Source organism: Engraulis encrasicolus, chromosome 15 (genome assembly GCF_034702125.1).
Source record: "Engraulis encrasicolus isolate BLACKSEA-1 chromosome 15, IST_EnEncr_1.0, whole genome shotgun sequence".
NCBI classification, from domain to species: Eukaryota; Metazoa; Chordata; class Actinopteri; order Clupeiformes; family Engraulidae; genus Engraulis; species Engraulis encrasicolus.
The window spans coordinates 27846799-27861009 of record NC_085871.1 but is presented as its reverse complement, the minus strand read 5'-3'; the positions used below and the strand labels follow the sequence as shown (position 1 = coordinate 27861009).

Below are 14211 nucleotides of genomic sequence, written 5' to 3'. Positions count from 1 at the left end.
GAAATACCAAAAGATATTTGCCTAGAATAATCACTACATGATATGCAAGCAGGCGTTTTAATTGAAATGCACTGTCTAAACAGCTCTCCACTTGCACCTCTTGCATCCCCAAACTAGTATTAATTGTCCATGAAAAAAAGAAAGATGTGAGCGGAAAGTTCAAGTGTGAAAAGTGTAAAGCCACTGTATTCTCAGGTAGGTTGTTTTTGGTATTTCTATATGGTCGAGTTTTCACCTCTAAGGGGGGGATGGGAGCCCACTTTCTGTTATTTTGCCTCTCCCCCTCCATGTGCATACCAGAGGCACTGGAAAAAAACACAGCCGACTTCAGAGCAAGGTTGAGAACAGCCCCGGTTGGATAACTGACCCAAGTGCTAGATTTTATCAATTTACTCCTTTAGCAAGTGTTCACTAACAAGCAAACTGCATTTTGCAACAAAGTGGGAGATAGAAGAGGGGGAGCATTTTAGGGGGGTGTAACTCGTAGGTTGCGGGATCGTATTACAAGACTTTCAGACTTTTCATGGCAAGAGTTTTTTCTCTCCTCTTTTGGTGTGGGGGATGGTGATTTTTATGCCTTTGCTCCATTCGATTTGTGTGATTCATCCGTAGAAACTAAGGACTAAATCTGGATCTTGCCCGAAGCGTAAAGTAGGCAAAGGATTTTGGTGTAAGTTTTGAGGAACTTTGATGCCGCGCACAATGAGGGATAGAACACTGGAGCGTCGAGAAGTTCAACATAAGAAACTTTCGGGTCGCGCTATAATAGTCTATTGCCTCAAAAATGACATTTCGGAAGTGTTTTGATCAACTGATTTTCCTCACGACGACTTTGCACCGGTAAATGTTTTTGTAACTTTTGTTGGACCTTTCCCCTTTCTTTTGGTTTAATCCGCGTGGATATAATATTACACAGTTGTATCGTCCAAGATGTCTTCCCGAGGTTTTCACTCCATTGTTGGGGGATTTGGGATGCTCTGTGTTTGGGCTGCCTCCTTGCTGGTCACTCATGCCTCCACGGCTTTTCTGAACGAATCGATTCTGAACGATAATTGCAAGAAGACAACGACATGCGAAGTTCTAAAATACAATTCATGTCTTGGCACACCTTTGCCTTACACCCACACATCGCTTCTCTTGGCCGAGGACTCGAGTTCCCAAGAAGACGTTTTGGAAAAGTTGGCCATGTGGTCTGGTAAGTTTTGTTTAAAAAAAAAAACATCTCCCAAATCCTGAAATGATCAAACAGAATAGACGTATTGATTTTCTTAGCATTTTACAAGTTGATGTATGGGACAACATAGGTAAAAACAAACAGAGGTGTAACTTACAACAAATTAGTCCAAGTACATGGGCCGTTGCGTTTAGATTGGTGAAGACTGAGTGGCTTGGCTGGAGAAGACCAGAACCAGCATCCCGCATGCAACTTTCCCAGCTTTACAGCATTTCCACAATAAGCTCTTCTCCACACACACTTTCCCATCCATTCTTACCTGTACAATGAAACACTTTCTTTCTTGGGATAAGGTGTCATATTTCAACCATCTGATAGCGAAAGAAGTGTCACTTATGGAGGTGCAATTTGACTTGCAAAACACGAAATCTACAGTTAGTTACATTGTCACTGAACTAATATCCTCTTATGCAACTAGTTTCCCAAAGAGAACACACACTTTGTATGAATTCAACTCAGTCAATGACCAACCCCAAGTGTTTTATCCTAATGATTGAGCGCTGTCTGTCTAATCATCTCCAGGTTTGCGCAACGCCCCACGATGCTGGGCTGTCATTCAGCCGCTGTTGTGCGCCGTGTACATGCCCAAATGCGACAATGGAAAGGTGGAGCTGCCCAGTCAGATGCTGTGCCAGACTACCCGCAAGCCATGCAGCATCGTGGATAAGGAGAGGGGGTGGCCTAGCTTCCTCAAGTGTGACCACGCAGAGAATTACCCCAAGGGATGCGAGGTATGATTGCTACTGGCCCCTGTTTTGAGTGGATGAAGAATATTACATTACATTATTACATTGTCACTTTTCTTATCCATCCTTATCCGACTTACAGGTATTTTAGGTACAGGGTATTGGTTACAGATCCTGGAGCAATGTGGGTTTAGGTGCCTTGCTCAAGGGCACTTTAGCCATGGATGAAGGTGCTGCTTGTGGGGGTGGGATTCGAACCTGCAACCCTCTTATCTGAAGACCAGCGCTCTAACCATCATGACTTAGAGTTACTTTGTTTTATTGATCACCATGGGGGAATTCAAGTGTCAAGTAGCTTACACATAATTATACACATAGGGCACATTATGATAATTGCAACCCAAACACACAACAGACATTACACAGGTAAAAAGCATCAGAAAACAGAATGGTTGTCAAATTAACCCATTGGGTCCTGGAGACACATATGCAGGTTTTTCAGGATTTTGAGATTTTAGCTGTTTTATTAAATATGTGGGTATGTTAGAGCTGAATGAACACATCACAGTGCAAGGGGAGGGCCTTGGCTTTTAAATGTAACTCATTTCATGTGTGTATGTGCTTCGGAGGCTGAGATATTTAGGATTAAATAGGAAGAGGGCACCCTTTCCCAAAAAGGGCTTACACAATAGGTTAAGCATGGTTGAGAAACATCAATAGCACCAAACACTCTCATTCTGTAGGCTACTGTAACTGCCGTGATCCTGCACTAGTTCGCCACTCTGGACTCAAACCCGCCACTCGAACCCGCTCCAGGTCGGGCATGGGAGGCACAGCATGACACAGCTGGGCTACAGGTCCAGACCGATAGCTCAGCGCTACCGATACTGTATGAGGTTTCGTGATGGAGGTCTAGTAACGTTCTACGCCAACCTCTGCTAGTTGGCATCCGTTTCACTCACGCCCCTCAACCTCTCTCCCATCCGGGTCACAACACTAGTGTAACTGAGGTGACCCTGCGCTAGTTCGCCACTTGGGGCTCGAACCCGCCACCTAGCAATCACCACTCCAGTTCAGGTATGGGAGGCACAGCACTAAACAGCTGAGCTAAAGCTCCAGGCCAATAGCTCAGCACTACTGTAAGAGGCTTCGGGAGGAAGGTTTACTAATGTTCTCTATGCCAAACTCTGCTAGTTGGCATCCGTTAACACTATTGTATCTTATACAGTACGTACCTGAATCAAAGAGAAAGGGGCGCACCTTGCATCAAACTGTTTTCTTTATTTTTGTGCACAGACGCGTTTCGGCGTGTGCCTTCCTCAGTGTGCAACGCCGAAACGCGTCTGTGCACAAAAATAAAGAAAACAGTTTGATGCAAGGTGCGCCCCTTTCTCTTTCATTCTAAATGTTTTATTTGGGCCACCACCCTCAAAATTAATCAAGAAACCCGAGTGAAGCCTGCTACTTGCCTGCCATACTTCTCTTATGCGGACCTGTAGAATTTGCTGACTGTTTTAGTTAGTCAGGGCTGTTTCAAGTTATTTGGGGGCCCTAGGCAAATAGGGACCCGTTCCTTTGTCTAGTTTGGTTGCCTGTTAATGACAGAACTGAAGGTAAGGTGAGCACTTACTGAGTTGGTTGCACTAATGTTCGATTTTCCCTCATTTTATTACAGAACTCCCTACAGAAAGTCAAGTTCAACACATCAGGGCGATGCGAGGCTCCCCTGGTGAAAACAGACAACCCCGCTAGCTGGTACAAAGACGTGGAGGGCTGTGGCATCCAGTGCGATAACCCCCTCTTCACCGAGGAGGAGCACTCGGACATGCACACCTACATCGCCCTCTTCGGATCCATCACACTACTCTGCACCTTCTTCACGCTGGTGAGTGTCTGCTGTGCTCAGGTCTGGACCGGTTATATCTGGCATACAGAGCACACTATAAAACATGGCATGTCAGTTAAACTTTAAAAAAAGAAAGTTTCTCTGCTGCCTTACATTTGTAAGCTAACTCTGAGTTGACACAAATATAAGCCTCAAGTTCATCCCCAACTCTGTGTAGTTTATAGTGCTTTTATGTGTATGGTGTTACAATATGTGGTCATTCTGATAGGGATTGCTACTCCAGTGGGATTACTAACATTATCTGAAGTATGTACATGTTTACGTTTCCTGGGTGTGAAAAAACCTATGAAGGACAAACCCCTTTAATTGAAGTGATCCATTATGGCACTGTATAAACAATAGTTGAGTTGTAAAAAAATCAAACCAGGTGGGTGGGAGCTCTACTTCCAAGTGTTTAGAAGTAATATCCAAATTCAGCGTTCTAATGGCACAATGGATGGAAGGACAATTTTGAAGGAGAAGGGTGATTTTGACCATTTTTTCCCAGGGGGATACCATCCTGTGTATACAGCAACTACAGCACAATTTGTCTTAATCTATTTTTCACCAACTATCAGAGTACTCTGACTTTTTCCTCTGTTATGAAATGTACAACATTAAACAATGCCAACTCAGCACACTTAAGTCATATTCAGTAAATATATCCCCTGCCAGCTGTCCATGTTGTTTGTGTTTTGAAAAATATGGAGCTTTCAAATACAGCTTTGCTACCCAGTCAGAGTGCTTTGCAGCAGACACATAACTGCTTGATGAACCCATAAGTGCCTTTGGTTGTTGTTATTGCAAAACGTATCTACAAATTGAAATTGAAGATAGATGCTTGTACTTACACTAATACCATCTTGAGTATTAATTCTCAGACTTTCCTCGCTGAAAATGTAGTTATGAGAACTTCTTCCCAGAGTTACGAAGTAATTCTCAGTGGATTTATTAATGTTTTTTTTTTACTCATGATCATCTGTCTGTCCCACATTCCTTGGCAACTGAAAGCACTCTGAACCGCTACTCCGCTGAGAGAGTGCTTGTTGTTAAATTTAGCAAGCAATCGTACATGGATTTAAATAAGACATGGATGGATGAATTCATGAAAATAGATAAAGATATGTACTTTATACAGATATGTACTGTATTCCAATTCAGTGAGCTTCATCCACTGAGGAAGTGCTTTGTTGTTAGATTATGAAGTAATGCTAGATGGATGGAAACGATATTTTAATCGATGGGTTCAATAGAAAAAAGATGGATATACAGTACTATATTTGCAAGCAGTGGTAGATGGATGGAAGTCTTTACTACTGTACTGTATTACTATTAATTGGCTAACTAGGTATTGTTTTGCTCTTGTCCAACGTTTCAGCTCACAATTTTTGCTGACTGCAAGTACTTGTAATCGCTACTGCTATTGCTGCAGATAGAGGGTTTGTAGAAAATCCATAAACTTCATCTACTAATACACTCAACTTTTCAAACGTTAAAGTAACTGGGTGCCATTTTTTCTTCAAAAGGCACAGCCTGCACTCCTACGCACTAGTAGACTATTCACTGGCCCAACACTGAAGAAGGTTAAGAGTCCGAAAAGTCTGATGGGCAGTAAACTTGGAATAGTGACTAGGAGTGATGTTATATTCAGCAAGCGAGGGTAGATTTATAGTAGATAGATGTTCTGAATTCATCTGATTCTGATAAATACTGAGAAATATATACTTGTATATATTTTGTTGATGTTCATTTTCCAGGCCATGTTCCTGGCTGACTGAAAGAAATTAAACCGCTACCCTGCAGATGGAATGCTTTTTGTTATACTTAAAATAATGTGCTTTATTCATCCCAAGATCCCGAGATGAGACATATATTTTGTTGTGCCATTATCTCTCCCTGACCCTAGTCATGTTCCTGGCTGAGTGGAAGAACTCAAACTACTACCCTGCCGATACAGTGCTTGTGGTTCTATTTACTTACTTCGTCCTAAGCTGAGAAATATATATTTTTGATATTATTACCTTACCAGCATCTCTCTTATCTCCCAGGCCACGTTCCTGGCGGATTGGAAGAACTCTAACCGCTACCCGGCCGTCATCCTCTTCTACATCAACGCCTGCTTCTTCGTGGGGAGCATCGGCTGGTTGGCCCAGTTCATGGACGGTGCGCGCAAGGAGATTGTCTGCAAGAGCGACAACACCATGCGCCTGGGAGAGCCGTCGTAAGTGGCCATGCCAAGATAAAGATCGCCTAAGTGCTGATGTTACAGATGATTGATTTGCGGTAGTTAATAAGTTACTACTACGTAGAGCTTCAGCTACTACTGTTCATGGGACAGTTTTGAGTCTTCGTGAGTGGCCATGACACAATAAAAATCATGTTTGTGCTGATGTTACAGACTACAGGTATTACATTACATTACACCTAGCTGACACTTTTATCCAAAACATTTTACAGTTATTTTAAGTACAGGGTATTGGCTACAGTCACTGGAGCTTTGTGGGGTGAGGTGCCTTGCTCAAGGGCAGTTGAGCCATGGAGTGAGGTAGGGAGTAGAAGGGGGGGATTTGAACCTGCAACCCTCTGATCTAAAGTCCATCTCAATTAGGCCATTAGGACAGTTTTGATTCTTTGTAAGTGGCCATGACACATGTCTGTGGGGAACCAAACATGGTCTCTGACTGTTACACCAAAGAGCCATACTCATTGGTATGACAGTCATAGCACACTTATAACCCTAGTGGTGGTAACTCCATCACAACATTAAAGGAGAATTCCTGTCAATTTCAATATGCCGTTGTATTGCTCACATTACCCTTAACTTGGTGCATTGTTGGTGCATTGTTTGGTCAGACCTTTGGTCAGACCCTGGTCAGAGATCCTGGTCATTCTATGCTGTTGATTTGCGCTAGTGCATATGGACAGTTACTACCAGATTGTAAACCACTGTTGTCCCCTGACATATTCTTGGGTCCCTTTTGCTATGAATATGTATGATTTAGTTAGTCATGCACACACAAGTTGTGAACCCCTTGTGCGTGTTGCATAAAATGCAGTGGGGATATTGAGGACCATTGGGGATAATTGGATAAAAAAAACTTTTTTTCACATAGAGTATGTTCTGAACTTGAACTTTTATGTACACACTGGGGAAAACTGAGGACTTGTTCACAGATGTCTCTTGTGCAAAGTGCAGTTTGCTGACAGTAGTAGTTACCAATACCTTGAAACGGTATTGTATGTATGGGCCCCACGGGTACCCATAACCCAGTTTCACAATCACAGACTGACAAGTTCCAGTAGGCAGAACTGCTCTGTAGACTGTATTTGTCGATGTCATCATGAATAATGTGTACTTAATGCACCATGTTTAGATGCATTGTATTATGTGAATAGGTGATAGTATGTGCATATTGTCTTGTATGTGTGGATGTACTGTGTAGTTTTGGCAAAGGACGCGCTCAACTTCTTGGAAAAACGAAAGTCTTTGGGTGCGCGATAAAATGTATCAACTTAAGGAAGAAAAATCCGCACTCACAAACTGCGTCTCATTATTTATTTATATTACCACCATGTCCAAAAAGCAAACGCGTTTCGGCTATCAAGCCTTCATCAGTGCGTGGTACGACGCACTGATGAAGACTTGATAGCCGAAACGCGTTTGCGTTTTGGACATGGTGGTAATATATAAATAAATAATGAGACGCAGTTTGTGAGTGCGGATTTTTCTTCCTTAAGATGTACTGTGTACACATGTATGATGTGTTCAGTTCAAACCGTTTATTTGATGTATGATATTGATGTGTCCAGATGTGTACAATTTAAGTTGTCTACAAGTTACTGGACACCATAATCTCCATTGAGATAAATAAAGCAACAATTTCTACTCTACCCCGTCGCCCATGTTCACAGCTCCACAGAGACACTGTCCTGTGTCATCGTCTTCGTCATCGTGTACTACTCGCTCATGTCGGGGGTCATCTGGTTCGTGATGCTGACGTACGCCTGGCACACGTCCTTCAAAGCCCTGGGCACCACCCACCAGCCGCTCTTGGGCAAGACCTCCTACTTCCACCTGGTCACATGGTCCATCCCCTTCATCCTCACGGTGGCCATATTGGCCATTGCAGAGGTAAGTCAGAGGCTCACATCAATTGTTTTTTTTTTTTAGTCGTATGCAGTGTATGTAAACGTCACTATGTCAATAGGTCCAGTCATTGGTCAGAATTCGGTTTGAGCGTAATGAAGTCTTCATAAAGGTGGTAAAACATTTTAACCTTAAAAAGATGGTATATGGAAGCTAGTAGAGTGTCTTATCACCCATACTGAAGTTCCTGCAAGGCTCTTGAATGGAGACTGGGTCTGGACTAACTTGAACCCAAGTAAAAAGGGAATTTGTGACCCCATGTTTATTGCTTAGAATTAAATTAGAGTGTGGGATGCCAACTTCCTTCCTTCCTTCCTTCCTTCCTTCCTTCATTCGTTCAGTTATTCATTTATTTCACACAACCTGTGCATTATACATATTCTCTGCAGGTTGATGGAGATTCGGTCAGTGGGATCTGTTTTGTTGGCTATAAGAACTACCGTTACCGCGCTGGCTTTGTGCTGGCTCCCATTGGCCTGGTGCTGGTGATAGGAGGCTACTTCCTCATCCGAGGTAAGACTACACATAGCAGTGATTCTCAAACTGGGGGCAAGGGACCCACTGTTGGGACTTGAAAGTATTCTAAATAGGGCTTGGAATCATTTTCTAAAGATCCAAATATTTGTGTGTGTGATTTGTGTGTGAAGCCATTTAGTCTGTCATTTGGCTGTTCAAACTGAAGAAGAACTATTTTTGGATGAAAGATTCAAGACTAATGTCCAACTGCATACAGTGCATTTCGTTGACTATCGGGAACTATATGAATTTCAATCTCCACAGATGTGTTTTTACACACTTGTTTTTTTTCTACAGGGGTTATGACATTGTTTTCTATAAAGAGCAACCACCCTGGACTCCTGAGCGAGAAGGCAGCTAGCAAAATCAACGAGACCATGCTGCGACTGGGTGAGTCCTCCTCATAGGGGTTTGACATTCACTTGTTTTGCTTGCCGGCCACTTTGGCAAGTGGTTTTTCCATGTCACTAGTCATTCAGCTATTCTACTTGCCACATTTTTTTCTTTGTCATGATGCTGTACATATAACCTAAGAAGTTGAGTAAAGAAGAAGAATGCACAATGAGTGCACATTTGTTAGATCAAACAAATAGAAACAGAGTAACTGCCCCTGGTCTATCAAATGTTTTATTTAAGAAAAAGCTCAAAGTGCCGAATATAGACTATTCTGATATGTCATACCTGCCGAATAAGCCACCTGCCAAATTGGCTAGTGGCATTAAAATTATTACCAGCCACAGCCAAGTTTTACCAGCATTTGGCCGGTTGGCAGGTGCCAGTTTCATGCTCTGCTCCTCATGCACAAAATCCAGACGAAAAAGCGCCCGTCTTCACTGTCTTGTATCCTCATTCCAGGCGATCTCTGCATATTTCTTTCATGGCGGTATTACAGTCATCTGTGCAATAAAATATTTTTCCATTCCCCTCTTCTGTTCTGTGCTGTTCTCCCCGTTCCAGGCATTTTTGGATTCCTAGCTTTCGGCTTTGTTTTTATCACGTTTGGCTGCCATTTTTACGACTTCTTCAATCAAGCCGAATGGGAGAGGAGCTTCAAGGAATTTGTCTTGTAAGTGTAACATTGGTGGACTCATTTCTCTTTGGGGAGTTACAATGATGTGTGGAAACAATTACCGGGAATTGGTTGTTTTAACCTTGTTAAAGTCATTGAACTTCTGATTGGCACTGCACAACATTGTTGTACACATGGGGCCTACGTACTATTCTACTAAGTCAGACAGTCAGACAGCTTCAACACAATTGGTGAAAACGTATTCAAGATTGGAAATTTGACTTCATTTGACATCAGCGCACTGCCTTCATTTTGCAACTAAATCCCTTGCTTCTTCTTCCTAATAAAGAAGGAAATTGAAGCATCTGTACTACAGGTATTATAACAATATGTCTGATTGACCAGTATGACATCTTCAAAGGCATTTTCTTAGTTCAGTGTTTGTGTACAAGACTTTGTTTTTGCAGGGAAGTATGTAGTGAAATATGTTACTGGATTTCAAACCCAGAGTCACATGTCTGAGAGAGAAACTGAAAAAATTGGCATTAAAGATATTTTTGTGTGATTTTCATTTTTGGCAGAATGTGCAAATTGAAGTCTTGAAGACACTAGTCAATGCCTCAGAAAACAGTATTGGTTTATCTAAAAGCTACTATTTGTCTTTAAAAGGGCCTACCTCATGTCATCTCTATGGGCTAGGGAAACTTCCAGAGCTGATTTCTCTGTTTTCTAATTTAAGAAGTGAACACATTCAAAAGGTCATCAGATATTACCAGATTACTTTGTAAAATATCAGTGTTGAGCTTTAAATCTGCACTGCACTGCATCAGAATGTATGATTAACCCAATATGCCCCCAGGCCTAGTTGTGGTCTGTCTTCTAGTGGCTTGTCACATGTATGAACTTAATCATTTTCCACATTGTCCATGACACCTGTATATTGATTTAACTGGCCCCATTGACCTAGTCCTGGCCATGGGAGGTTAATTTCTACACTTGGCATTTGTAGGCGCCAGTGTACTGAAATAAGTGAGCTGAAACATTTCACACAGATCACTGGTGCACAGTTTATGACTGAGAATATGCTTCCTGAACATTTTTTGACGCTTTCTCCCTCCTGGCATTTCCAGATGTGAAGCCAATGTGACAATAGCTCATGAAACCAACACGCAAGTGCCGGAGTGCGTGATCAAGAACAGACCCAGCCTCCTAGTGGAGAAGATCAACCTGTTCGCCATGTTCGGCACCGGCATCGCCATGAGTACCTGGGTCTGGACCAAGGCCACCATACTCATATGGAAACGCACCTGGTTCAAGTAAGTACTACATGCATCGGTGCACATGTTACTGTCTTATCTGTGTAACTATATCTGCATTTGAAGACTTTCATTGCAAAACGGAGTATCCACCATTTTTGACTTTTGCATTCTATTATTGGAAATGATTGTTCAGAAGTCATATCATCTATGTGTGAATTCTTGCTATTCAAATATTTTGAGAACATACTTTTTAAACCTATATAAAATGCATTTTGCAATGCAATGCAATGGAATGCGAAATATAAACATGTTGATTTCCCAAAATTCTACAAAATGGATATACACCGTTTTGCACTGAAACTCATTTGTCTCTACTGAATACCATGTACAGAAGATTACAATAATATACTGTATATATATTACTGCATTTAGTATAGTACAATAATATACTGTATGTGTATGTGTTACTCACGGAAGCATAGTAAGATAAAAATGTTTTTTTTTTACTGCCTGTTTCATTGATCTTTATTGCATCTCAGACAAGATTTATAATTATCATCTGACCATGCTGGGGTAAAAAATATTCATAGTATCACAGGCTAAATTAATTATGACTCTTTGTTCTGCTGTAGGGTCACTGGAAGGAGTGATGACGAGCCCAAGAGACTGAAGAAGAGCAAGATGATAGCCAAGGCCTTCTCCAAACGCAAGGAGCTCAACAAGGAACCTGAGAAAGAGCTGTCATTCAGCATGCACACTGTATCCCACGAGGGGCCAGTCGGTAAGTGGAATTGGGGTTGGGTGCATGGACCCAGAATTTGGTGTTACGCCCCTGCTTTTTTAAACTTGTATATTAGTGTACAAGGTACCTTCCTACTTATTTCCCACTCTCAACTCACTCAGGGAAGAATTGTACCGTATTGCTTGTATTCAGTGGGAGTGAGTCGCTAGAGCCCTGTGTATCTGCGAGGTGCACAGGCAGGTTTTTTTTTCTTTTCATATTGATATCATATAAACAGGGGGAGGGTGTCCATTGGAGTTGGGTCAATGGACCAGGAACCAGAATTTGGTGTTACGCCCCTGCTTTTTAAAAACTTGTATATTAGTGTACTCCGTACCTCCCTACTTATTTCTCTTCACTCACACTTAATTTCATTTTACACTCGCAGTGGGAGGTTCTTCAAACCTGAATGTGACTCAGGGGGATGTTTAGCATTCACCCTCACTCTCAAAAGCATTGAGACACAGGACTTTCACTTACACCTGTAAAGTGGTTGTAATGGGACAACTCAAACATATGAGTGGACTATGTCCCCCTTTAAGTCACTTTGAAAAAAGTCTCTGTCGAATGTAATGCAGAGCTGTTCATAAATTGGTATCTTTATGTGTGGCTCTGTCGTTAAGAATAGTACACTGCCCCCTGGTGGGAGCATCAGGAAATGACCGGGCTCTGTTCCAGCCACTGAGTTGCACGTATGTGTGTGCACTGCAGGGTGACTTTTACATGGCCGTCTAATGAGACATCACCAGATGCTGGAATTGATAATTAATGAGCAGAGCTGCATCTGCATTAATACCTTTGCAGATGGTGTTTGCTTTGAGCCAAACATTCAAGAAGTACTCCCTTGTAGCTTCAGTTGAAGCTGACTCAGAATCAAAGATCTGGTTGACAGCTGAATTAATTTATTCTGCTTTAAATAATTGTGTGCTAAATACCAAAGCTCTAAATGTAACTCAAAGTTTATTAGCTTATAGTTCGTAGTTTATTAGTTTATAAGCATGCTGTATATATCTACTGATTGGTCATTGTTAACGTTTATCTTTTTTTCATCTTTGCAGCTGGAATTAATTTTGACCTCAATGAAGATTCCATGGAGATGTCATCTGCGTGGGCGCACCAAGTGACCAAGATGGTGACCCGGAGAGCCGCCATCTTGCCTCAAGACATTTCTGTTACCCCTACCGGCACGCCAAGTGAGTGCTGTCTAGCAGTGACCACCCCTTTTGTACATAAGTCCCTTTTTTATTTAATTATACTATTTATTGTTGATTGATGGAGACTGGGACCGCAAACTTGTCCACTGATGAGATTAATAAAGTTTTCTGAATCTGAATCTGAACATGGCTCTAAATTCACACCTGCAAACAAGCCATAGGCTGGTGAAAATTTAGTTTGACTGGTAGACAAGAAAACTTTCTAGCAACTTTGACTAGTACTGAGTGTATATTTGGCTAGTAAGATTAACATCTACTAGCCAAATTGGCTGGTGAGGAAAAAAAAGTTAATTTTATAGCCCTGCACAGGACAAAGAAGTCAATGAAGCCCATGGTGTTGTACAGTAATAATTCCAAGTGGTTCAGATCCAAACACATCATTGCACTGAACAGGCCACTTAACTGGGTGTGGATGGCATTACACCTTCTATTCTATTCTGCCATACTGATGCAAAGCATGTCTTGTGTTCCCCTGTTACAGTTCCTCCCATGGACGAACGCAACAAGCTGTGGATGGTGGAGGCCCAGATCTCCCCCGAGATGATGAAGAGGAAGAAGAAAAAGAAGAAAAGGAAGAAGGAGGTGCGGCCGGCCAAAGTGGACGAGGAGGAGCACAGCGTGGCCCTGCCCCCGGGTGCTGCTTCGTACCGGCGGCGGGAGTTCGGCCCCAGCGCCGTGCCTCGTCTGCCCAAGCTGCCCGGACACCGCTTCCTGGTCGCCAGCCTATGGGAACAGCAACAGAGGGAGGAGGAGAACGTTCTGCCCGGGTCTTTCCCTGAGCCCAGACCCTCATGCCCCCTGCCGTGTCCGGAGCGCTACGGGAACGCCATTAGCGCCGGCAACGGCTTGTCATGCGGTGATCGATATGGAAATGCCATGAGCGGTGGTCTACCATGCACTGATCGCTGTGGTAATGCTGTGGGAAGCAATGGGCTGTCATGCACTGATCGCTATGGAAATGCTGGTGGCAGCAATGGGCTACCATGTAGCGATCGCTATGGCAATGCTGGTGGAAGCAATGGGCTACCATGTACAGATCGCTATGGCAACACTGGTAGAAATAATGGTCTACCATGCACCGATCGCTATGGTAACACCAGCACTGTTGGTGGGGGCAGCAATGGCCTACCGTGCACTGATCGCTACAGTGTCAGTGGCGGTGTTAGCAACAGTGGATATTTGCCCCCCGCGTCATCCAGCCAGCAACGCTACAGCCAGGGAGGAGGAGGAGAGGGAGGAAGGGGAGGGGGAGGAGGCTTCAAGGGGCCCTCGAACCCCGTCTCACTGCAGGACAGGCAGAGGGAAGAGATGGGGGGCCGCTTTCGAGCCCAGGCGCCCCCTCCCTGGCCACAGAACGGGGTGTTCCGCCATCATGGGGAGGTGGAACCGGTCGGGGTTGGGGTGGGGGTGGGGATGGGGATGGTGAGGTCGACGGCGCCGGTCCCGGAGACCAGGGCTCAGGGTGGGAGAAGGACTGCAG

The 14211-nt window shown here is 43.3% G+C and overlaps 1 protein-coding gene across 1 annotated transcript; it reads left to right on the top strand.

The window, feature by feature from the left end:
- Positions 1 to 433: 433 nt before the first annotated feature.
- smo (smoothened, frizzled class receptor) lies at positions 434 to 13961 on the top strand (the record flags this gene model as incomplete). The annotated part of the gene is made up of 12 exons (XM_063217696.1): positions 434 to 1195; positions 1757 to 1965; positions 3596 to 3805; positions 5854 to 6026; positions 7718 to 7937; positions 8342 to 8465; positions 8766 to 8858; positions 9426 to 9534; positions 10608 to 10793; positions 11369 to 11517; positions 12576 to 12710; positions 13213 to 13961. Coding segments are annotated over exons 1-12 (2622 nt in total), but the record flags the coding sequence as incomplete, so codon positions are not given.
- Between the last annotated feature and the right edge of the window lie 250 nt (positions 13962 to 14211).